The 26,404-nt window shown below is 35.1% G+C and overlaps 1 protein-coding gene and 1 long non-coding RNA gene across 3 annotated transcripts in view; one reads left to right on the plus strand and one right to left on the minus strand.

Annotated features, from left to right (window-relative positions):
• LOC123672315 (kinesin-related protein SMY1-like) overlaps positions 1 to 26,404 on the plus strand; it is a 286,748-nt gene that overhangs the window by 153,861 nt on the left and 106,483 nt on the right. For both annotated transcript variants that reach the window (XM_045606395.1, XM_045606394.1), the window contains exons 8-9: positions 3,550 to 3,692; positions 17,822 to 18,002. In XM_045606395.1, coding sequence (XP_045462351.1) covers positions 3,550 to 3,692; positions 17,822 to 18,002 — 324 coding nt within the window. The remainder of the gene's footprint in view (positions 1 to 3,549; positions 3,693 to 17,821; positions 18,003 to 26,404) is intronic.
• On the minus strand, positions 6,926 to 9,169 carry LOC123672320. The gene is made up of 3 exons (XR_006746249.1): positions 8,509 to 9,169; positions 8,337 to 8,452; positions 6,926 to 7,316 (listed from the first exon to the last, which is right to left on the minus strand). It is a non-coding gene; the product is annotated as an uncharacterized LOC123672320 (long non-coding RNA).

Raw genomic sequence — 26,404 nt, forward strand, 5'->3', positions numbered from 1 at the left:
AGCAGCTGTCATATTCGAAGCTGTCATCTTTCGACATTTGACGAGTTAAAACTCGCAGTTCCTAAAAATGGAACAATACTCGCTCCAAAAACGTATTGAAATTGTTAAAATTCACTACAAAAGTTAAAGTTTTTTTGACACCACGGCCGCCAATAGTGAAACTGAAGGAAAATTTTGAGCTGTTGGGACAAGTAAGTGATGATGTAAAGAATCGAAATCATGTGCATCGCTCAAAAACAACTGAGAATATTGCTGCTGTAGTCTGTAGTATTGAAATAATTCTAGGCTTGTCGATTCCTCGTCGATCATTGGAATTTCACAACAGCGTATTTTGCATAAAGGCTGAGGGCTTGAGACATTTAAAGTTTAATTGATACAAGAACTTGAGCCGGTCGATTACCAGCAACGGCGTATCTTCGCTGATTGGATCCTTGAGATGCATTCAAATGATCCGGATTTTCATCGAAAATTTATCTTCAGTGATGAGGATGCTACTTTAATAAGCAAACTTGTCACAGTTGGTTCTCGAAAAAATCTAAGAATGATTAGAAAAATTGGTTAATGTCTGAAATTAATTATAATAGCATTATATTCGATGGCTAACAGACAATTTTCTAATTCCGGAAAAAGTACCACCTCGAGCGGGACTCGAACCCACAACACTAGTCCGGCGCTCTCGATATGCGGTTGGTACTTTCAATATCCTCGGTGGCTCAGTTGGTGAGAGCGCCGGACAAGTGATTCGGAGTTTGCGGGTTCGAGTCCCGCTCGATGAGATACTTTTTCCGGAATTAAAAAATTGTCTGGTAGCCATCAAATATTATGCTGGTTGAAATACATTTGCATCCTCATCGTGTCAGTGTTTGGTGTGATTTTTGGGCTGGTGTATCATTGGACCTTATATTTATTCAAAAATTGAGGCTGGTGCAATTGTTACGTTGAATGGATTGCACTACAGAGCTATGATTAATAATTTTTTATGATCGGAATTGGACGATGTTGATGCTGACGATGTTTATTTTCAAGAAGACAGCACTACGTACCACATGAGCAACTAAACAATTGTAAGTTTGCAAGAACAGTTCCGGGTCGTGTTATTTCTCAAAGAGATGATCACAATTGGCCATCTAGATCATTTGATTTAACCTCTTCAGACTTTTTTTGAGGACAAGTGAGTGGTAAGGTTTATGCCAATGCTCCACAATCAATTCAAGTGCTTTCAGATGAAATTCATGAAGTCATCGAGGAAATAGGTACAGCCGCAAATGTGCGAATTGGTCAGGGAAATTTTTATGAAAAAGATATGGTGCTGTAACCGTAGTCGTGGCGGCCATATTTGGTTGATATCGCTTTCTATCGTTAATGGCATTCCTTTCTCTTCACAATGAAATTAACATCCATTGAGTTCTCTTAAAATATAGTCGTTTTTTTTTAATCAAAATGAAACCTCCTGTTGAAATACCCTATATTGCAATTTCTTCTGATTAATGCGAAATATAAAAAATTTACTTTAAAATTTAATTTAAGTTTAAATAATGTTGATTTTCAATGTCAATGTTTTCTATTGCTACTCTCTTAGACCTCTGAAATTGATTTCGAATATTTCCCTCTGATATCTGAAGAACTACAGTATAGCGAAACAATTGTTTTATTGAATTATCAAAAGTGGAAATAGAATAACTGTCATTTGATTTCTTTTAAAATGTATTTCCATCAAGTGAATACCCAATCAATCCAATATTTGAATAAAAGAATTTATCATGATAGGAATGTAATTATCGAAAAATAATACTGTAAGTGCACTGCAGAAGGTATATTGAATCGCATTCCCAATGATACAACAAAAATTAACAAAAAGTCAAGGGTGGATACTCAATAAAATCTATCGGGAAAAACATAGTTTAAAATGAACCAGAAAATACCAAATCCAACAGCCAGTACCTGAATATGGCGAGAGTTCATGGAGTCAAAGGATATTTTCTGGAAAAAGAGACGTAATTACATAAGCGTTTTGGCGAAAATATTAACGAACTGGCAATATGTGCAAGCCTACACATTGAAGACAATCTGAAATTTGAAAGCAAAATTACTGATGGAAGTATTACAACAGCTCAAAAAATTAGAATTAGAATTTGATCTATAATGAATTTCTATCAAGCAGGAACTGAGTATATTATGTACTCAGATATTTGTTGAAAGTGACGTATACAAAACCTAGCATACTCTATTCTATTATAAAATATAATATCGATCTTTTGTATGAACAAGCGGATATAAATTCAATATCTCAGATTGTTCTGAAATAACAGTCGGGAAACGGAACGTTTCAATCAAAAAGAACTGAGCGATCTTATTAGTAGAGACCTGAACCTCTCAAAGGAGTTCGCTGAAATACTTGCATACAGATTGGAAGAAAAGGACCTACTCCATTCAGATATTATTAAATTTTTGATAAGGTCTCTAAGTTTCTACACAAATACGATGGAAAAATATAATGCAAAATATTACAGAAATATTTCGAACCCTGAAGAGTTCATCTTCAGTGAAGGAAAAGGAAAAGAAGAGAAAAGAACAAAGTAATATCTGAACTTGAAAGCAAAAAGTACCTAACTGCTTGGTTGAGATATAATGTAGGATCCAACTCCCGAGGGAAGTAAACGAACAATATATTGATTAATGAGGTTTTGTCTTGTTTTGCGCTTTTCTGAGTGAAAAATGGATTTCCCTTCGTTCATCGATTTATATTGATTTATTAATTGTATATTGTTCTTTCCCTTCCCTTATCCTGTTCTTGATATCTTTCTTTATTCTGAGAGAAATCACAGCATTTCGAATGGTACCGTTGTTTAATGAGAAACTAATGTTTTGAATCGCATAGCTCTTTGCCTCTTTGAGTTAATTTGAATGGATACACCGAACCAAAGCTCAAAAGTGTACATATATTCCATGAAAAGGTTTATTTTATTGATGAATTCAGATATCATTTCCCAACCGATGAAAGAAACATTCATACAATGAAAAGTCGTTCTTCATATTATTGATTTCTCTTCATAGAATCCAGGAACAACTTTCATTTAACCTTTAATGTTCATCATATCAATGTTCTGTTCATTATTCGATCTGTTGTTTGTTGTTTCAATAATTTATTACTGTTCAGTGAAATTGTTTTAAGTATGTAAGACTTCCACAAACTTTCTTTTCTGAATTGTTGGTATCTTTGGAAGGGGGAGAGGAGTCCTCCTGCACTAGTGTTTAAACCTCCCTAGAGAAAGTCCTGGCAACACTAATGTGTATCCAGGACATCTTGTGCCTGATTGACAAAAGTTTGTCTTTCACTTAGAAACGCTATCCGTCATTGTTCTACAACATCAATCCATCAACAATCTCAGATTGCGCACCCTATAGATAAGCACCCCGCCACCATCCAAACAAATTGATCTTCCTATATATAGGGGGGTGGCAACAAATTCCTCAAGCAGCTCGCCCAAGGCGAAAGGCGGCTTTAGTGCAATCGCAGCAATTCTCAGGCCCGTTCTGTTTGTGTTCCAGGATATCGGGAACGTGCGATGCCCCGCAATGTGGAGCTACGTGATGGCCGCCACGAAGGGGGACTCCCGTAGACTGCGTTCCCCGGAGTCCGTTTTCACCGTCCAGCCGTCAGCTTATGGCCCGCAACCGGGACCGCTATGCAGGTGAGATGATGAAACGAGATGGGATTGAGAATGTCGTCCTATCGATATACACGAATTCATTTTTAGCTCAACAGACCATTTTAAGAAATAATCCTGAAACACGTCGATTATTGATTTCAATTTACCGTATTTTAAAATAATTTAATTCAGGAATGAAAAAGTTAGTAATCATGGCTCTATACCGATCACCATTGACTGTAACGTTCTGGCCATCATCGTTTTTGAAGAAGTACGGACCAATGATTCCACCAGCCCATAAAGCGCACCAAACAGTCAGTTTTTCTGGATGTAACGGTGTTTCGACATACACTTGAGGATTAGCTTCAATCCAAATGCGGCAGTTTTGTTTATTGACGTATCCATTCAACCAGAAGTGCGCTTCATCGCTAAACAAAATAAAATGGACGTAGTACACGATACGTATTCCGCACACAACCATTATTTTCGAGATGAAATGGCACTATTTGCAAGCGTTGTTCAGGCTTAAGTCTAGTCGTGATGAATTGCCAAACCAAACTGAGAATAAATCACTCAACAGCTATTAAATCGGTCGCCATCTTGAACAGTAATGCCAACTTAAAGTTATATACCTCGAAAAAAAACACCCGTTAGTATCACATGTTGATTCCAATTGGTACAGGGTGGACAAAAATACAATAGTTTTGTGTTTGCTCATAAAGTGACGCGTTACATTCTTCATTAGTTAAATTAACAATATTATCAAAAATACTTATTGTCTAGCGGCAATTAGTTTGAATGTAACACCCTGTGGTTAGTTACATTTTCAGATCAATAAAAATGAGCTGTTTTCAAACATGTTTGGTACTTGTGGTCTAGCAGACAGAATATTTCTTATCAATTAAAAAACATGTAATGAATGTAACAAACCACAGGGTGTTACATTCAAACCAATTGCCGCTAGACAATAAATATTTTCGATAATATTGTTAATTTAACTAATAAAGAATGTTACTTTATGAGCACACACAAAACTATTGTATTTTTGTCCACCCTGTACCAATTGGAATCAACGTGTGATACAGGGTGTAACATGGGTGTTTAGCCATAGCCTAATGGTGAATGCAGGTCATCCACGTCTTTCAGAAAAGTAGCTTGTTGTATATCCTAAGACTATTGGTTTCGCAGATACAGGGTGATTCATGAAAATAGGCCATAGCGGTGAATCACCCTGTATATCAATAGTTTCGCAAAAAAAATGGTTGCGACGAGGATTCCTATTTTTTCTTTTTCGATTTTTCATATTCAAATTCATTTGTTGATCGGCAGTTTTTAAAGTTGATTTTCTTGACTTAGATTGGTTCTTGTGTATAAATACTACCTTGATTACCGTATCAGTTTAGTTCACGCATCTGCTGTCGACTAAAGCGTTACATACACCTCAATACATCTATCAAGATTTTTGAGAAATGAATTTTCCAAGCAAACTGCTGCTCTAAAGGAGGAACTGGCGAGGGTTAGAGAAGAAATAAAACAAGTAGGAATAACCACGGGATTACGATTGGAGTCGTGTGAAGAAAGAATCTCCAAAGTGGAGGGTGAAATACTTAATCTTAAGAGAAGTGCGTTAAAGAACAACGTTATTGTTTCGGGATTGGAGTTGGATGACTCAGATTTGCTGCAATCGGTTATTTCTCAGCTCAACTCGCTTCTGGGCGTTAATTTGAAGGACATTGAGATCAACAATATTTATCGACTGGGAAGGAACAAACCGGTGGTAAAGGTGGGGTTCATATCGTTTTTGGCAAAAACTAGAATTTTCAACAATCGGCATAAATTGAAGGGTTCTCGAATTTATTTAAATGAGGATCTTTGTGAAGAGGACCGTGGCGACTTCAGAATCCTAAGACAGCAACTAAATCTAGCCAAATCAAAAAATTATAAGACATATATAAAGTCGAAGTGCCTATTTGTCAACGGTGAAAAATTCACCGTAGCTCAACTCAAAAAGCAACTTGGTTCGGATTGTTTGGCATCAACTGAAGAAAAATTGAATCCCCAGCCTGCTAGAAATTCAGAATTGACAACGAGTGCACCAAACAGTCCAGCCCCTATAGCACGGTATAAAGCAATGCTGACTGAGCACGAACACCTGGAAATAGAGGAGGACTCGAGACTCAAAAAGGAGATTGCATCGATCAATCAGGTGCTTCATAAGGCGAAAGACTGGGAGGAACTGGGTAGAACAAGGTCACAGTCACAATCTTCGGGAAGTGTCAGGAAGGAACAGAGAGTAATTAACCCCGGGAATAAGAACAAGAAAGGTGAATGAGCCGATCAGTTGAGTTTTATGTTTTTTTTTCTACTTTTCAACTTTTCTATTGACTCTTTTTGAGTTCGATTGATTGATTTTGGTTTTTTCTTTATTGCTAATTTCTTATTGTAGATTGTTTGTCAATTTTTTTTTTTTTCGTTTTAAGATGGATCAATTTTTAAGAGATTTTGAGGTGGAAGTATACCGGTCTGAATATCTGGATCAGTTGGTTGATTTAAACAGTTTTAATGTATCACAGAAGTTTAAAATAATTCATAACAATATAAGAAGTATGGAGAAAAATATCGATGAGTTTAAATTACTCCTCAGAACTTACCCCGAAGACTTTCACGTAATTGTCTTGACGGAAACGTTCACGATTTCAGATCTGAATCTTTATAAAATCAAAGGATATACTTGCTTATACAACAGTGGAGATTACAACAGAAATGACGGTGTTATCATATATGTTAGAGAAGATCTACAATTCAGTGAGAGAATAGTATCTATTGGAGGGATAAAAGTATTAGAAATAGATATAGAGTTGATGGGAAAGACAATTAAAATAACGGGAGTTTATCGTTCACCACAGTTGTGTCAGAGGATATTTAATAGGGATTTATTGGATTATATTGAAAATACGGGAAAATGGGACTACCATGTTGTTGTAGGAGATATGAACGTTAACTTATTGTCAACCGGTGAACTTGTTGAAGAATATAAGAATTTGTTCAGTTCATTCGGATATAGTTCTTATATTAATGATGTAACCAGACCTTCCAGTGGCAGTTGTTTGGATCATGTCTTTCTTAGTCGCCGTAATCCCACTGAAGATAAGAATAGTGCATTCATTCTCCGTTCAGATATTACCGATCACTTTGCAATATTATTGTGCCTGGATATTGAAAAAATCCAAGAAGAAAAAACTCATAAATATAAAAGTTATGTTAATTATGGCAAATTGAAGGAAGACCTTGGAAGAATAAATTGGGGTAATATGATTGAAAATAAAAATGTAAACTCTTTTGCAGAAGCTTTTATTGATTCATTAACTTATTATACAGAAAAAAATACAACAAGCATTAGATTATCCTGTAAAAAATCAGTTAAGAAGGACTGGATTACACCAGGTCTTTTGAAGGCCATAAATATAAAAAATAGCTTATATAAAAAAACTATTAAAGACCCACTTAATGGGAGGTTGAAGATGCAGTATTCAAGGTATCGAAATGTTTTACAGAAGTTGATAAAGACCGCAAAAAAAGAATATATGAATAGCTTCGTAACAGAGAACACTTCAAGGGCGAGATCTCTATGGTTGTATGTAGATGATCTCTGCGGAAAAACTAGGCCTGCAACAGAGATAATTTCGGTCAAAAGTTCTGATGGACAAGAAATAACATCAAAGGAAAAAATGGTGCAGGAGTTCGGAACTTATTTCAGTGAAATGGGAAAACGACTAGCGGAAAACATAGATGAAGTTCCAGAAAAGGAAGAAGGAGAACGTTATTGTGATAACACACTGTTTCTATTTCCAACATCTGAAGATGAAGTGAGAGGAATGATAAGAGAATTAAAAAATGGTGGATCTCCGGGAAATGACGGTATTAGAACTGAATTCATAAAAAATATCCAAGATGAAATAATAGAACCTATAATGTTGCTTGCAAATCTATGTTTTGAGACGGCTGAATTTCCGAACATTTTCAAGGTGGGTGTAATCAAACCATTGTACAAGTCGGGAGATAGGACCATTTTATCCAATTATAGACCAATCTGTTTAACATCTAATTTGTCTAAAATAGTGGAAAAATTGTTGAAAGTTTTCGTATTGTTAATTTTTTGGAGAAGAATCGAATTTTGTCTGATAATCAATACGGATTCAGAAAGGGCAAGTCTACACAGGATGCAATAAAAAAAGTAGTAGAGAGAGTTTACCAATGGTTGGATGGAAATAAGATGGGTCATCGACCTTGCAAAGGCCTTCGATACCATATCGCACAAAAAGCTATTACGAAAACTCTATCTCAATGGCTTTCGGGGTAAAGCACTCAAATTAATGAAGAGCTATTTATCAAACAGAACCCAATTTGTGAAGATAGGTCAACATTCGAGTGAAGAGAAAACTTTTGAATATGGGGTACCGCAGGGGACAGTATTGGGACCAATTTTGTTCATAATATACATAAACAGCTTACTGCTAATGAAAAGAAAAGGAGAGATTATCAGTTTCACAGACGACACTGTCATAATGTACGAAAATACTACTTGGAAAAAACTGAAACAAGTAGCAGAAGGAGATCTTTCAATGATAAAGCAATGGTTCAGAGAGAATAAATTAACAGTTAATTTGCAGAAGACAAAATACTTACCATTTGCTGCTTACCAATCAGGACTTCCACATATGGGCAATTTAAAAGTTGACAACGAAACATCAATTCCAGAAGCTGAATACATAAAATATCTAGGAATTACAATTGATCGACATCTAAAATGGGATAAACATATAAATATCTTGGTGATCAAATTAAGATGTTTACTTACCAAGTTTAGATATCTGAAAAAGTACTTGGATACAAAAAGCTTAATGATGGTATACTCAGCTTTATGTCAGTCCCAAATAGGATATGGAATAATAGGTTGGGGCGGAGAATATAGTTGTCATCTAAGGAGGGTTGAGGTGGTCCAGAAATGGTTACTTCGAATTATCTACGGAAAGCCTCTCCTGTATCCATCAGATGAATTGTTTGCTGTTTCCAGGGTCATGAATCCCCACCAATTATTTGTTCTGCAGATTTTAATTGGCATAAGCGAACAAAAAATTCAACTCCAACTAACTGAGTGTGAATATGAAACACGTAACAAAACAAACCAATACCTTACCCCAAGAGCAGGAAAACGAATAGGTCAGAGATGCTTTGCCTATCTAGCCCCAAGAATATATGCCGCTGTCCCAAAGGACCTGAAAAATATCAGAGAACTCATTAAAAAAAGGAAAAAATTGAAAAATTGGATAATTGACCAGGGCAGAAAATATTTCAATTTAATAATAAATCCCCAATAACTCACATCATTTTCGAGGATTTTTACTAAAAGAAATAAATGGATAACTTACTTACCGAAGACAACCTTCCTCCATGTAAATATGTTGACGCAACTTGCAGTAAAAAAATGAGCTTGTGTTAGTGATATATTATATGTATAAAATTTCATCGGTGATCATTATACTGTGGATGATGTACTCTTAACTTTTTGTTGAGTATTGTATCTTTTGTTGGAATTTGATTTTGATTTGTGGAATTATTTGAATACCGGCTATTGTATTATATTTTGTTTATTTAGAAGTCACGTACAGGCTCACGCCTCTGTGATTATATGTTTATACCCTGTAGCTTACATAATAAACCATTTTATTATTATTATTATTATTATTAAAACTCAAGATGTTCAAATTAGAACCTATATTTTTTATTATTCCAGCCAATCTACGTATAAAATGAGTGGTGGTTACTCAAGTAGACCTTATAAATAAAATGGTTATCTAAATATCGGGGAAGAACTTGAAATGATGATAAACAACAATTTCTAACGGAAGGGTATGTTTTTTTAGAGCTATAGAGTTTTAAATTGCAATAAAACAACGATGGATTATTCGATTGACATGAATTTCATTTATTCGCAACATAATCTTGTGGCATTACATTTTAAATATGATTTCTGGCATATGACAGGGCTGGCTCGGATGTAGTCCAATCTAGAGGTCCAATTTTCGATGACTTTTTCCAACATTTGTGGCCGTATATCGGCAATAACACTGCGAATGTTGTCTTCTAAATGGTCAAGGGTTTGTGGCTTATCCGCATAGACCAATGATTTTATATAGCCCCACAGAAAGTAGTCTAGCGGTGTTAAATCACAAAATCTTGGAGGCCAATTCACAGGTCCAAAACGTGAAATTAGGCGGTCAACAAACGTGTCTTTCAATAAATCGATTGTGGCATGAGCTGTGTGACATGTTGCGCCGTCTTGTTGGAACCACAGCTCCTGGACATCATGGTTGTTCAATTCAGGAATGAAAAAGTTAGTAATCATGGCTCTATACCGATCACCATTGAGTGTAACGTTCTGGCCATCATCGTTTTTTAAGAAGTACGGACCAATGATTCCACCAGCCCATAAAGCGCACCAAACAGTCAGTTTTTCTGGATGTAACGGTGTTTCGATATACACTTGAGGATTAGCTTCACTCCAAATGCGGTAGTTTTGTTTGTTGACGTAGCCATTCAACCAGAAGTGCGCTTCATCGCTAATGGACGTAGTGCGCGATACGTATTCCGCACAGAACCATTATTTTCGAAATGAAATTGCACTATTTGCAAGCGTTGTTCAGGTGTGAGTCTACTCATGATGAATTGCAAATCCAACTGAGGATAAATCACTTGACAGCTGTTAAATCGGTCGCCATCTTGAACAGTAATGCCAACTTAAAGTTATATACCTCGAAAAAAAAACACCCGTTAGAAGGTGGAAATAGCCTGTGACTTGATAATACAGAAATAGACTAAAATACGGTGTTTCGATAACTAAATTGGACAATTCCTGAATTGTAATTAATTGTTCGTTGGGACTGCTGAGAATCGATAGATCTTTAAAACTGTTGTCCAATTCATTTATCGAAACACCGAATTTGAGTTTCTGTGTTTTCCGGAAACCACATATTATTTCTATTTCAAGTTCTTCCTCGATAATTTTCAAAATTTTTATTTTAGGTATAGGGTTTGCTTGTATAACCCGCCTTTTTCATACGTAGAATTGACTGAAAGAATGAAATATATAGTTACCAGTTTGAAAATCTTGGGTTTTGATTAATTTGTGTTGATCAATCCAAGATCATCTCATGAACTCAATAGGTATACATTTTTGGTCCAAACCGCAAACAATCTCATAATACAACGTAATGACAGGATCGATATAAATTCAGTAATTTTTCGTCTTGACCTTTCTGGCTGCTTCTGCAGAATATTTTTATGTGTATAGCAGATTCCAATTATTTTATCCTGTAGTTATATTTTACATTATATTTTGTATTGCTAAGGCAACTTCTTGTACACTGTTGTATTATTCCTAATGGTTATGACAAATCCAATGTTTATAATATTTATAACACATTATTAATGTTTCAATCTTGAAAAGGATCCGAATTGGAATCGAAACGTCGACAATTCAATAAGAATTTGTTTGATTTGCTTAGTCCTCAAGCCACAAATCTATTATTCAATTAAGTTATTTATCTACCATTCTCTGAAAAAACATCTATAGGTATATCGATATTACTTGCCCACCCCTTGATGAAACGAGATAGTTTCATGGGATTGAGAATGTCGTATCGATAGATATCGGTGTCGTCGAAAAGGAGATCTTGTTTACTTCATGCCCTTCTTATCGGAGGGGACGATGACACTGTTTTAACGAAATTTGACGATGGGGGATATGTAGGTTCATTATTTCCGGTGACGGATCTCCGATTGGTGGAAATAAATTCACATCTGGTGTTATCTCAGGTCCGCAGGATCTATTTTGAGATGTAATTAATTTTGATATGAAGGCTCATTTTCACGATGATAGTAGGTACTCCCATGACATTATTTTCGAGATAGTTTCCTTGATAGTAATAAAGCTCATCTTCGGGATGATACAGGGTGTCCAAAATTCGATGCTCACTGAGACTATCACGAGAACTATAAGACTTTGAGGAAAAATCTTCGAGGACCCCAATCTCTTTTTTCGGAATATTAAGATGACAGAGCAGATTATAGATATATTTATTTGTTTTCGAGTTACAGAGCGTTTCTTGAAAAATGATCGTTTCAAATATTTCGCTATATCTTGATATCTGTTCGAGATATTCAAGCAATATTCGTAAACGTTTTTTTCAGTGATTTTATGGTTCGGGGATTCCTAGAAATTCAAGTCTTATAGTTCTCGAGCTGCTTTCAGTGAGCACCGAATTTGGAACAATTTCTCTCGATTTATTAAAGTACTTTCGTGATAGTTTTCTATTTCCTGATTTCGTGTTTTCACTTTTATTCACGGCAAAAACGGGCGCAAATGTTTCAGAACTATCGAAAATACTATAAACTATACAGGGTGATTCACCGGGATGGTCTACTAGACGTTTATGGAAAACTCATCATAATTTTGAGCTGACAATTTGAGCATTGGGGTTTAAGACAATGATCTTTCTCCCTAAAATATTTTCAGATCTCCACAACTTCCGGTTATACCGGAAACATACTTCTACTTCCATATTTCAAATGGCACACCGAGTATATTATTGCAACATTAGATTTTTTTATGACAATTTCTGCAATTTGCCAGACAAAACTCAACGGTTCATAAGTTAATAGGATTCTTATGAAAAAATAGTCGCGATGAGGACTAACATTTCTGTGAATATATCAAAAACTTTTTTCGAAAAAGTTTTTTCTTTTTAGATTCTGCAAATACTTGGTATCATAAAACTGTTTGCGGTTTGGACCAAAAATATACAGAGTGTTTATAAGAAGATCATAAATTTGGACAACTCAAATTCATCGAAACTCAATATTTCCAAATTAGAATTAGATTCTACCTACAAAAATAGTGGAGGTCACTTAAGCAAACCCTATATCTAAAATGAATACTCAAAGAGTTATCGAGGAAGAACTTTAAATGTGGGAAAACCGAAATTTCTCACTGTGTGAAGTAAACTGTGACTTCCGGAAAACAAAGAAAGAAACTGAAATTCGTTGTTTCTATAATTAAATTTGACATTTCAAGAATTGTAATGAATTATTTGTTATCGAAAATTGTATTGGTTCAAGGATTTCTCAACAATCACAACGAAAAATTAATTATAATTCATGAAATGAAAAATTTAGTTATCCAAACATCGAATTTTAGTTTCTTTCTGTGTTTTCCGGAAGTCACAGACTACTCCACACAGTGAGGAATTGCGGTTTTTCTTCATTTAAAGTCCTTCCTCAATAACTTTTCATTTATTCAGTGTAGTTATATGTTTTGCTTAAGTAACCTCCAATATTTTAGTACGTAGAATCAACTGATATAATAAAGAATATAGGTTCTAATTAGAAAATCTCGAGTGTTAATGAATTTGAGTTGTCCAAATTCATGATCTTCTTATAAACACCATTTTTGGTCCAAACCGCACACAGCCCCATAATACTTCGTATTTGCAGAATTAGGAAAGAAATTTTAAAGAAATGTGAGTCCTCATCGTCACCATTTTTTTCATAAGAATCAAATCAACTCATGAACCGTTAAGTTTTCACCCAAGGTCTGGCAAATTGCCGAAATTGTCATAAAAAAAGATATCTAATGATGCAATAGTATACTGGGTGTGCCATTTGAAATAAGGAAGTAGTAGTTTGTTTCCGGTATAACCGGAAATTGTAGAGATCTGAAAATATTATGAGTAGGGAAAAAGATCATTGTCTGGAACACCAATATGCAAATTTTGAGCTCAAAATTATGATTAGTTTTCCATAAACGTCTAATAAGCCTTCCAGGTGAATCACCACGTATCTGGCACTCTCGCTGTTGCGATAGAAAATATCAAGAAATTTGTATATGGTGATATAGTTCTTGCGATAGTTACTGTCACGACGGTAACTATCGAAGAAGCTATCAATTGATGGATGTTTATTTCATTGTTAAGAGTGCTATGGCCACAACGGCTACAGTTGCAAAATTATATACTTTTCATTAAAAATACTATAACATAACCAATTCGCACATAAACTCCACGAATTCTATCTTCAAGGTCTCGAATCGATTGTGGAGCATTGCCATAGACCTTATCTTTCTAGTATCCCTTAAGAAAAGGCTTCGGAAAAGATCTCGTCGACCAATCTCTTCGAGAAATAACACGGCGCCAGGAAACTTGTATTGCAAAATTGTGATTGTCTCGTTGTTGTGATTGTCTGTTATACAGGGTGGCCATTTGAAAACGAAACAGACGAGATTACAGACTAAATAAAGTTTTTCGATAGAAATGCTCGGACAGATCGATTTCTGTTTCGAGGGGGACAACTTAAGATGTAGGTTACGGACGCATAGCGCTTCAACCCTTGCTACTACAACCCTCACCCCCAAATTTTGAATAGGGAAGATGGGGTGAGTGATACCTCATTTGAAAGGTATTTTTATACTGATTTCAGCACAGTAATTGTTTTTTCATTTTATGCATTATTTCTCGAAATATTCTTAACTAAGTATTTGAAAATGAAGTGGTGTTTTCATGGCACTTGTAGTGTTTTGTGAAAAATCGACATTTTGAGCTTCAAAACAACCATGACTGTGGCTTCCTTCCTAACTAACTAACGCATGAATATTTCGAGAACTAATGCATAAAATGAAAAAACAATTACTGTGCTGAAATCAGTATAAAAATACCTTTAAATTGAGGTATCACTCACCCCATCTTCCCTATTCAAAAATTGGGGGTGGGGGTTGTAGCAGCAAGGGTTGAAGCGCTATGCGTCCGTAACCTACATCTTAAGTTTTCCCACTCGAAACAGAAATCGACCTGTCCGAGCATTTCTATCGAAAAACTTTATTTAGTCTGTAATCTCGTCTGTTTCGTTTTCAAATGGCCACCCTGTATAACAGACAATCACAACAACGAGACAATCACAATTTTGCAATACAAGTTTCCTGGCGCCGTGTTATTTCTCGAAGAGATTGGTCGACGAGATCTTTTCCGAAGCCTTTTCTTAAGGGATACTAGAAAGATAAGGTCTATGGCAATGCTCCACAATCGATTCGAGACCTTGAAGATAGAATTCGTGGAGTTTATGTGCGAATTGGTTATGTTATAGTATTTTTAATGAAAAGTATATAATTTTGCAACTGTAGCCGTTGTGGCCATAGCACTCTTAACAATGAAATAAACATCCATTAATTGATAGCTTCTTCTTTATTTCATCTGTAATCTCGTCTGTTTCGTTTTCAAATGGCCACCCTGTATAATAGCGGGCTATTCAATATGAAATTTCTTTTTGGAAAATCCTGTATCTAATTTTCAAAATACTAAGTCACATCTTAAGTTAAGTTGACTTGGGTAGTGGATTACGATCGTTTATTTCGCTTCGTTATTCACGAAAATAAAATGAGGTTTCCCAGGAAATCGCCGACATAAAAGAATATCACCTCACTATTAGGTTTTTTCATATCAAAAAAATTAGCAGAGAATTGGGAATGTTGACAATTCCACAAAAAAGCTAATTCTTCAAAAAAAAATAAAAAATGAGATGAAGTTAACCCAGGGTTTTGATTTTTCTGATCGAGAATTGTTTTTTATAGTTCGGCTATACATATATTTGTCGAGTTATTTTCGAAAATATGACATGAAAAGACAGTACAAATGTAGCAAAAGTATTTGGAGCTTTTTTCGTCGAATAAAAACGAAAGTTAAGGACTAACTCTCTTCAATTTTTTTAAGAGAATGTCAAAGGCGCAACTTCCCCTAAGTGGAGTACAATTTTTAACACATATTTTCATGAGAAAAATCGGAGTATAGATGTGCTGGGATAAGTTTGTTATTTTCGAGACTTCCTGTGAAACCCAAAAAAATTGATGACTATGGAAAAACGTAGGTGCTGGCCTAGCTTTTACTTGAATTTTGTGATTTTCTGGAAAATTAGGGAGACTCAAAGGAAAATTCGAAAGGCACAACTCAATAAATATATCTTAAACTATCCTACTGAGGAGGTCGTTAATTCTGTCTTCCCTATTACCGAAGTCTCGTACTTCAACATAATGGTTTGTATATCTACGCCATCCACCATATGGGGTATTCAGCTTGGATGGCAAATTTGAACTTAGGTCCAACCATAGATAAACTAGTCTATGGGTCCACCGGTGAAGACAAGATCTTCGAAGCAGATGATATTGGATATGCTTATGTATCATGTACTGAAAAATATACACTGCGCAAAAGAATTAACGCACATTATGGAAATCTCAAATTTATTCTACAACTGAAGGTGTTCTCAATGATAATTATTTCTATCAGAATTATGCATGCATATGTTATCCACTTTCAACGTTTTTCTTCAATACAGATGTTTTTTCCCAGCAGGAATATAAAAAGATGAGATTATCAGATTTTGAATGTATTGGCTCCATTCTGAAATCAGTTGTTCTCGATCAATTCTAGTGATCAATAGTTTTTCTTTTGTTTGATTTTCTACACTCGATCGCTATGCAACGCAATTTGACCCAAGAGGAATGTGCCCAAGCGGTAGTTTTGCGAGAAGAAGGGTGGACATACACAAGAATTGCAGAAAGGTTTGGAGTTTCCCATAGAAGTGTGTCCAGAATGTTGCAGCGATTCAGGGAGACAGGTATGAATGTCCGAAGACCAGGACAGGGAAGACCACGGGTAACAACTGCCATTCAAGAACGTTACTTGAGAGTTTCTTCGTTGAGACAACGCTTTGCAACCGCTCGCCTCCTTCAAAATCAGTTTGAACAAACTCATGGGGTGCAAATTAGCACTCAGACAATAAGAAATCGGCTCAGAGAATATGATTTAAGGCCTCGTGTCGCAGCAAGAGGCCAAGCTCTTACCCCAGCCCATCGAAGGGCGCGTTTGGATTTTGCGAGAGAGCATATCCATTGGGAAGAGGTTGATTCGGAAACAGTGCACTGAGCATTTCTTTCATGTCGACGTCTGTATACAAGGGAACGTTGATCACAATGGTAGAGGCAGAATCCAGACTCATCTGTGAAGAGAACTCTTTCCTAATCAGCCTCTTCCCAATGGATATGCTCTCTCGCAAAATCCAAACGCGCCCTTCGATGGGCTGGGGTAAGAGCTGGGCCTCTTGCCGCGACACGAGGCCTTAAATCATATTCTCTGAGGCGATTTCTTATTGTCTGAGTGCTAATTTGCACCCCATGAGTTTGCTCAAGCTGATTTTGTAGGAGGCGAGCGGTTGCAAACCGTTGTCTCAACGAAGAAACTCTCAAGTAACGTTCTTGAATGGCAGTTGTTACCCGTGGTCTACCCTGTCCTGGTCTTCCGACATTCATACCTGTCTCCCTGAATCGCTGCAACATTCTGGACACACTTGTATGGGAAACTCCAAACCTTTCTGCAATTCTTGTGTATGTCCACCCTTCTTCTCGCAAAACTACCGCTTGGGCACCTTCCTCTTGGGTCAAATTGCGTGTTTCGCGTTGCATAGCGATCGAGTGTAGAAAATCAAATGAAAGAAAAACTATTGATCGCTAGAATTGATCGAGAACAACTGATTTCAGAATGGAGCCTATACATTCAAAATCTGATAATCTCATCTTTTTTTATTCCTGCTGGGAAAAAACATCTGTATTGAAGAAAAACGTTGAAAGTGGATAACATATGCATGCATAATTCTGATAAAAATAAATATCATTCAGAACACCTTCAGTTGTAGAATAAATTTGAGATTTCCATAATGTGCGTTAATTCTTTTGCGCAGTGTATTACATCCGTTGAAACCTATGTCAACTAAGATTAATTAATCGTTTTGTGAATATTTGAACCACGGTTGTGCTTCACTACCCATGTCAACTAGGGTTAATTACTCGTTTTGTGCTTCAATACTCATACAACTAGGATTAATTAATCATTTTGTGATTATTTGCTTGCCTGTTTAGTTGACACGAGTCGTTATCTACGAATTCTTGAACCACTACCGTGATCCGCTACCCTTGTCAACCTAGCTTTATTCTTTCGAAGCGTCTTTGTTTTATTTCCAATTTTTTCATTCTATCTGTAAATATAATACTTCCTTCATGCTTTTCATTGCAGGAACACTTCGAAATGTACATCCAAATCCCAGTCGTTGAACTCTAATTACAAAAACCAATTAATTCATCCATTCTTCCATCGGACAAGTGATGAAACGTCTTCCAGGCATGCATCTGAGAATACCCTGGCAGAAGTCGCGGTTCAGAAAACGAACATGCATTATTCCAACGAAAGTGAAGAGGTGAGTACTGTTTTCTTTGTAATATAGGAAGGTTTACGTTTTTGGCGAATTTTGGTGTTTCGTCCCGATGATGGAAATGTCAGTATGGCAACTCTGTGGTCCCTGCCATATACACCTTCCACATTCATAATGGAACGTGATGACCTTTGACGCCATCTCTCGAACTGGCAAAGAGAGATCACACGTTTTTTTACTCGGTTTGAAATTTCGTTACCCGAAGAGAGCTTTAATTTCAAAATTAGAAATTCGATCGTGATTAAAATTCGCATTTGGAATTAAAATGACAATGTATAGCTGCAAATTTCAAACTTGAGAAATTTTTTTTTATTTTCACGAAAATATCTCGAAATATGACGAAAAAGAATATAAAATAATCATATGTACTACCACTACAAATGAATTTTTGCCGGCAAAACTTCTCGATTGTAATATTCAAGTTTATTGCTTGGTAATTTCGCGAATGTCATGACAAAACACATATACAGGGTGTCCCGTAAAGACCACGTCAAACCGAGGGATAATGTAGATCAAAGGATAACCCACCTGCTATGACAAAATACCTATATAAACTTATGTGATCTTCAAGGGTGCAAGGTGCAATTGCCAAATTAATGATCGAGCGCTCAAAAGTTTTTGCTCTCACGTCAGTACTTTCCTTATTTAAATGAATTGTTCGAATATGTTAAAAGGAAATAGATGAAGAAGTATAATTAGCTATGCATTATTTCGTTCAAAAACATCTCAGGTATCAATTTAACGTCAGTGTATGTCAAATTTTATTATCAATAAATCAAAACAACAAAGAATCATTCAATATATATATTTAACCTAGCCTTACACCACTCGACCTATGAATTTGAATGTATTCAATTATTATCGCAATATATCAATACGAAAGTGATTGTAACGTCTGTGAGATAAATATAAGAAAAATAGTTTTACGGCGTACAGACAAATTTTCAATTCTGGAAAGAGTACCTCCCCGGGCGGGATTCGAACCCGCAACCTCCGAATATATATAATATATTAATATTTTGCATGAAATTAATTTTTAAAACAGCTCCATAGTCAGTTTCCGGTTATTTAGCACTACAAATATATCATTCTTCAGTGTGAACGCAAAATAAGGAACAAATTCATTATGTTTTTAGACGAGGAAAAGCTTTTCCAAAAAAATCCGCGGACTCGTCAACTTTTATCTCAAGGTGTGCATCTTTTGACGTTTCAATCGCGTTGACAAGGTCATTAGTGTTTCGGATATGATGTCATTGACTTTTTTTACAAATTGCAACCGCAATTTTTGATAGTGCCATTTGTAAGAGCATATTTCTCCCCTAACTTCGCATCAAAAGTTTTATTATGTTACATAAGTGAATTTTAGAGGAAATCAATGTTTAAATGATTTCAAAGTAATTTATTTCACACAGTTGATTGAACAAACTAGTTCATCCTGAGCCTAGCAATGAACCCTCTTTGGACCCGAGTGACAGTTTGTTCAGTAATATTGTTGAATTTATTTGTAATCCTATTTTTCCATTCCTCGATATTATACCTGTTCTAGTTTTGTACACGACATTTCTTAGATGGCTCCATAGAAATAATCTATTGGATTAAGGTCCACCACTAGAGGCGTGCTGAAAGAGAACTTTACAAAGCTAGGAAGGATTTTCTTTTGAACCCTATGTGATTAGTTCGTTCAATTAACCGAATAAAGTTAGTCAACTCAAGATCAATAAATCATTAATTTTCTCGACAATTTGCTTTTGTAACGTGGCAAAACTTTTGGATCAACGTGTGCAGAGAAATATACTTTTTTAAATGGCACCTATCAAAAATAGTGAAAAAACTGTTAGTGACATCATAGCCGAAACATTGATGATGTCATAAATGTGACTCAAACTTAAAGAGATGCGCATGTTGAAAAAAAAGTTGGCGTATCCGCAGATTTTTTCGAAAAGCTTTTTTTACGTTGACTTTTAATAGAGCTAATGATACTTTTGCAGTGCTTCTGTTTCCAGAGCTTCGAAATTTTGTTGATTATGATGCTATTAAGTTTGTGGTTTTTCGACTATTTCAAATACTTCAAGTTCCACCCTGTTGAACTGTATAGGATTGGTAGAATCTGAAATACCTGAACTACAATTTTTTAACTGTAAGAGATAGAGGAAATGTAACATCGCGATCATCTTATTATGCAGCTAACTCCATTCCTAAATCTTCTTTCGTTATCGATTTTTAGGCCAAAACCTGCGTACGTGTAGCGATGTTGTAACTAAAACCTTTTTCGACACTTTTTTGACAATCATCTTAATCTGATTTTTTACAAGGGGTTTCTTTGCTGAGCTACATCATATAGTTGTGATTTTTCTCATGAAATAGTATATTCTGATACAAGTTGCAGAATGGCCTCCTATTCCAACACGAATGTGAGCGACGAAGGAACGAGTGTTGGAATTGCCTTCTGCAACGATATTTTCTCTATTTTCAGTTTGTGAAATATTGTCGAAATTCAAGGAAAAATTCAGATTATATATCCTAGTTTGGTATTTTATCTTGGCAATTGATGTAACTGTTACAAAAATTTACAGATTACGTCATTTGAATTTGAATCGTACGTTTCGAATTGTGAAATATTTTACAATTACGCTTTAAATTCGTGAATTATGCCTGACAAAATCGATTTAACACCACCCGAATAAGGGTAAATTGCTAATTATGTTGAAATCATTTCACTATATCCAAATTATATTATATTGACAATTATTGACGTTTGTTAAAATTTGATGGGATTGAAAGTCAGTGTAGACAACCAAAAAATGAAAAATATAACTGAAAATGATGCTGTAATGAGTTAATTTACAACACTGCTTTTAGAACTGTAATGAAATCATTACGGTACTGAAACAGAGAAAATAGTTATAGTATAGTATTAACTTACGAAGAATTATCTTTTTTTTTTCCATTTCGAACATATATCTGTCTATGGAATTTGAATGATTGAATCTATGGTTTGATATTTCTTTTGGAAAACTGTCTAATGAGAGTTGGTCATACAATTTTTCAAATTATGTTATACCTACTAATTGGTGACCTCGTTATATTGTAGACAAATTTGAAAGTGATAAAGTACGACTCAGTACTTGCTACTGGTACTCTTATATCCTGTATAGAAAATTCACTTTCAAATTTGTCTACGATACGTCGAATAGTCGAAATTGGATAGCAAATTGGGACAACATGTCCCACTTCGTAATTGATTACTCCCAGTTTGGATGTGTTTAGTCCCAATTCTGATTTGAATATTTCCAATTAGAATTTGTTAAATTTCCAATTTGATTCTGTTAAGTCTCAATTTGAAGTTGAAAAGGTATACAGGGTGGCCACTATTTTAATGGGATTGTATTGGTAACTTTTAAACTATAAGAGTTAGAAGGTCGGTCAAATGGAGAAAAAAATACATGCATAGAAGCATTATCAAGCAGTTCAAACAAATCGAGATTATCAGGGCCGGTTTTCGAGATATCATAAGAAAAGTAAATTATGTCATTTTGATTTTTCTTTTTTCCCACTTCATTTCAAATATCATCAAAAAATGTAACAGGAATTTTTTATTCGACAGTAAATTATCCTCAATTTGACGTAATCAGATTTCTTATCCAACGTTTCGTACTCTCTGGGCCACCCTCAACCTCATTTTTTTCAATACGGACCTGCATATTTCATGTCATTTTTCGAAATAACTTTTAACGCTGAATTCAACGATATATCATACAATGTCATTCAAAGTAGATTTTCAGGTGATTTTGACCCTTATCCAATTTTCTTTGGGTCGGATCTGTATTACCTTCATTTAGTTGAATTAACAACATGCAATATGCAATAAATTTCGATAAGAAAATCAACTTGCCCATCTTGAACTAAATGGAACATATTAGAATCAAAGCAAGAAACCAGTATACTGGTTTCTTGGTTCTTCTTTAATGATAATCATTTAAATATTTCAATTCATAATAATCAAACGAAAGTATCATTTAATGAAAGAAAAATCAAATGATTATTCGAAAGTAAATGAAAATTAATGAAGTAAGTGTTCGAAATGTCCACCATTTTGTTAAATGCACTTTACGGTTCTGGAACCCATACTTCTTATACATTTGCTTGTTTGGTCTCCTTGAATACCTTCCAAAACATTCTCAATTTTCTCGCAAGGTATCACTATTGTTGTATTTGTCATTTGTTCCGTTGAAACAAATTACAGAATCGAACTTTATTTTGAGATCATTACGATATAATTTTTGCAAGGCTTGGTATTCAAATTTAAAATCATTGTATTCGCGTCTCTTGACTATTTTATTAACAGCAGTTTTTGAAAAATTGCATTCACTGGCCACAGTTCTCGATTTTTTTTCTGGGTTCGATTGAATTTGGCTCAGAACATTGATATCGTTAAATAGACTTGTTTTTTCTTACATACACACCATTAAATTTGGATGACGGTCAAAATCACTTGAAAATCAACTTTCAATGACATTGTATGATATACCGTTGAATTCAGCGTTAAAAGTTATTTTGAAAAATGTCATAAAATATGCAGGTCCGTATTGAAAAAAATGAGGTTGAGGGTAGCCCAGAGAGTACGAAACGTTGGATACGAAATCTGATTACGTCAAATTGAGGATAATTTACTGTCGAATAAAAAATTCCTGTAACATTTTTTGATAATATTTGAAATTAAGTGGGAAAAAAAGAAAAATCAAAATGACATAATTTACTTTTCTTATTCTATCTCAATAACCGGCCCTGATAATTTCGATTTGTTTGAACTGCTTGATAATGCTTCTATGCATGCAACTTTTTCTCCATTTGACCGACCTTCTAACTCTTATGGTTTGAAAGTTACCAATACAATCCCATTGAAAAAGTGGCCACCCTATATATAGAACGCTTCCAATGATTGATCTATTTTTCAAATACCCATCGATAACGAATATTCAATGGCTTGTTTGGGTAAGTTAGCGGTCATTTCCAGCTTCCGAAAAGCGTATACCCTTCCTCCCGTGCGTATAACGAAGAGTATTATCTCCCAATTTTCGCAGATTAAAATTCGCACCGCGCAATTTTCCATTCATTTCTGCCATTGATGAACCCATAATTATGTCTCCACGTACCTGCGTAATTGCATACGTGTATCCTCGCGAAGTTTTCGAATATGGGGACTGACGCTTTCGAAAGAGGGTTCCTCCAAATCGAGACGTGTTTCATCGGCGCTACGTGCTCGGAAAATTCAAATGAGTATCCAGAATGTTACCGTCATTAATAATAGGTACGGGTTTGTCTGCAGACGCCGCTCTCTGAAAAAAACAAAAATCGACGAGGTGATTTTTCTAGCGACATACTGGACTTTATCGATGTTGTGTAGTGTTTATGTGTCGAAATGGTGCATTTCACGTTGCATATATCAGACAGGGTATGTAGTAACATGTAACACGTGAATGTTTGATTAAAAAAAAATGGGAAAGCACTGACGTGAAGTTAGGAACACTTGGCGCTCGCCAATTGCGCCCCAGGAGTCCACAGAACTGTATATATATAGGTACTAAGTTACAGTTGCATACTCAGACATACCTGAGCCTTTGGATTCAAAGACACTTCTTGAGATTGATTTTCACCTGTCGAAGTGTCAGCTGTTGTAATCAAACGAGAAAAACTTGAAAATTCGCCTACATTAATTTTCCTTCTCTTGAAGAAGTTTTCTGAAGAAAGTTGCTTACTCATAATAATATTTTGAATATTTTTAAGATTATGCAACACACATTAAAACTTTATCATGGATTATTATATAAAAACTTTACGTCAACCATGACAAACCAATCAACATAGTATAGATACTGTAACCTCTTTGTTACAACTCAAAATGCCCGAGAACAGTCGTTTGTTTTGAGTCGTGGTTCTGATCTCTGAATTCACCAAATGAAAGGGACAAAAACCCAGGTCGATCAAACACCTCTTATATTTACACAAGTATTTCACAATCTGAAACTTTAAAATATCTGGTACCAGAAAAATTGACATACAATAATTTACAAAATGAAAATATATATAAGTGAATCCAAAATTAAAAAATTTACAAGAATAAAGAATGTAATTTTTCAAATTCACAAATTACTTCCCTGTAGAGATAAGTCCTAGCTCTATACTGAGCCAATCTTCCTCCACCGAAGTTGATAAGAACATTAAGAACATAGGTCTGACCGTCTGACAGTTCTTCAACAGCAAGGAGAGTAAAATACTTCGGCATGTAAGCTGACAATTGACAATGATGTTGGGCTGTTTTATGACGAAGGACTCTCAATGTAATAATCAAACTTTCAGCGTTTATCTGGAACACCAATAGGAATTTAGTGAAGAAAAAATACAAAAAAAAAATCTTTTTTGAGGTTTTATGAATAAAATAGAGGAAAACAATTTTTTTAAATTTCGCTGCGATAACTATCGATAACATTCGAAGAAACCAGGAATATAAAATATGACAGTTTAACTGTATCGGGTACACATTGGCGTACGCCCAGATTTTCATCAACTTTCATTATATACAGGGTGTTCCGGGAAGAATGCGACAAACGGATACTATGAAATAAGGTCATCATCGAGGACTCTTATCAAGAGGTTTCAATCGCCTGAGTGCCTTCGTTTGGTTTATACAGGGTGATGTTCGTCGTATGAGTGAAATTTTACAGTCAATAACACTTTAACTAATCGACCGATGAATTTCAAATTTTGAAGTTTTGTCACCCTTTAATATCGACTTCCTTCAATATTTCTGAAATCGAGTAAATCAGATCCGGACTAGGAAAATTTCGGACTTTTCCTATTTTCGTAAATATTGGATCACCCTGTACGTGAACATTATGATTTTTTTCTGTTTTCGTAATCACAAAGAATTAATTCATATTAAAATTTCTAAATCTCTTCTTGGCACGGTCATACAGGGTGAACAATAAACATTTCCTTATGAGTGAATTTTTTTTGTTCGATAACTCTTCAACTAATCCACTGAATAATTTCAAATTTTGAAGTTTTGTCACCCTTTACTATCACCTTCTTTCAATATTTCTGAAATCGAATAAATCAAATCCGGACTAGAAAAATTTCAGACTTTTTCTATTTTCGTGAATATTGGATCACCCTGTAGGTTAAAATCATGATTTTTTTCGTTTTTGTAACCACAAAGAATTAATTCATGATTCTTAATCTCCTGCTTGGTACCGTTATACACGATGATCAGTAAACATCCCGTTATGATTGGAATTTTGCAGTTCGTCATTCACAAGGAATGAAATCAACAATTCCCTTTATTTTCAAGTATGGACTCAAAATAATCCAAAATCAGTGATTTTCAAAAATTCCCAAGGTAGATTCCCGATAAATGTTTGGTGCGGTATCTACAACAACAATTTGATTTGCCCTAATATTTCTTAAAATAGAAATGAGAAATTTATGAAAATTTTTAGATACATAATTTTGTTTGTTAGAAAACATTCCAATGGAAACATTGTGGTTCCAACAGGATGGATCTAATGCGCACTTACAAAAAAAAAGTGCGCAAATATTTGACTGAAACTTTTGGAAACAGATGGATTGGCAGAGTGGAAATATGACTAAGCCTTCTCGATCCCTTTATCTGACACCCTTGGCTTATTTATTATGGAAAGGTCTATGCGGTACACACTAACAGTAGGGAGCAACTGCTACAAAGAATTATTGATGTTTGCGATATTATTAGATCTCAACCGAGTACGATAGCGAAATCTCTGGCACAACTATATCAACATGCTCAAAAATGTATTGAAATGGAGGGACTCCATTTTGAACAATTTCTGCTGAACTGAAAATACTTTATTTATTTTGTTTTTGATTCGTTGTTTTCAAGTTCAAATATTTTCGATTTATTTGCTGTTAATGCTTTATTCTTCATCCAGTTTGTGGAAGTTGAAAATTTAGGGTAGGCATTCGTAAATGGTGAAAAAACTGCAATTTTAGAAATAATTCTACCGATAAGTACAGGATTTCTTGAACTACGGAATTTCTTTCATAAGTAAATGTTTATTGATCACCCTGTATGACGGTGCCAAGCCGAGGTTTAGAATTTCTATAATGAATTGATTCTTTGTGGTTACGAAAACGAAGAAAATTATGATATCAACGTACAGGGTGATTCAATATTCAAGAAAATAGAAAAGGTCTAAAATTTTCCTAGTCCGAATCTGATTTATTCGATTTCAAAAATGTTGAAGGAAGGCGACAGTAAACGGTGACAAAACTTCAAAATTTGAAGGTATTCGGTGGGTTAGTTGAAGAGTTATTGAATTAAAATAAATTCACTCTTCAGGGAATGTTTATTG

Source organism: Harmonia axyridis, chromosome 2 (genome assembly GCF_914767665.1).
Source record: "Harmonia axyridis chromosome 2, icHarAxyr1.1, whole genome shotgun sequence".
Classification (NCBI taxonomy): Eukaryota; Metazoa; Arthropoda; class Insecta; order Coleoptera; family Coccinellidae; genus Harmonia; species Harmonia axyridis.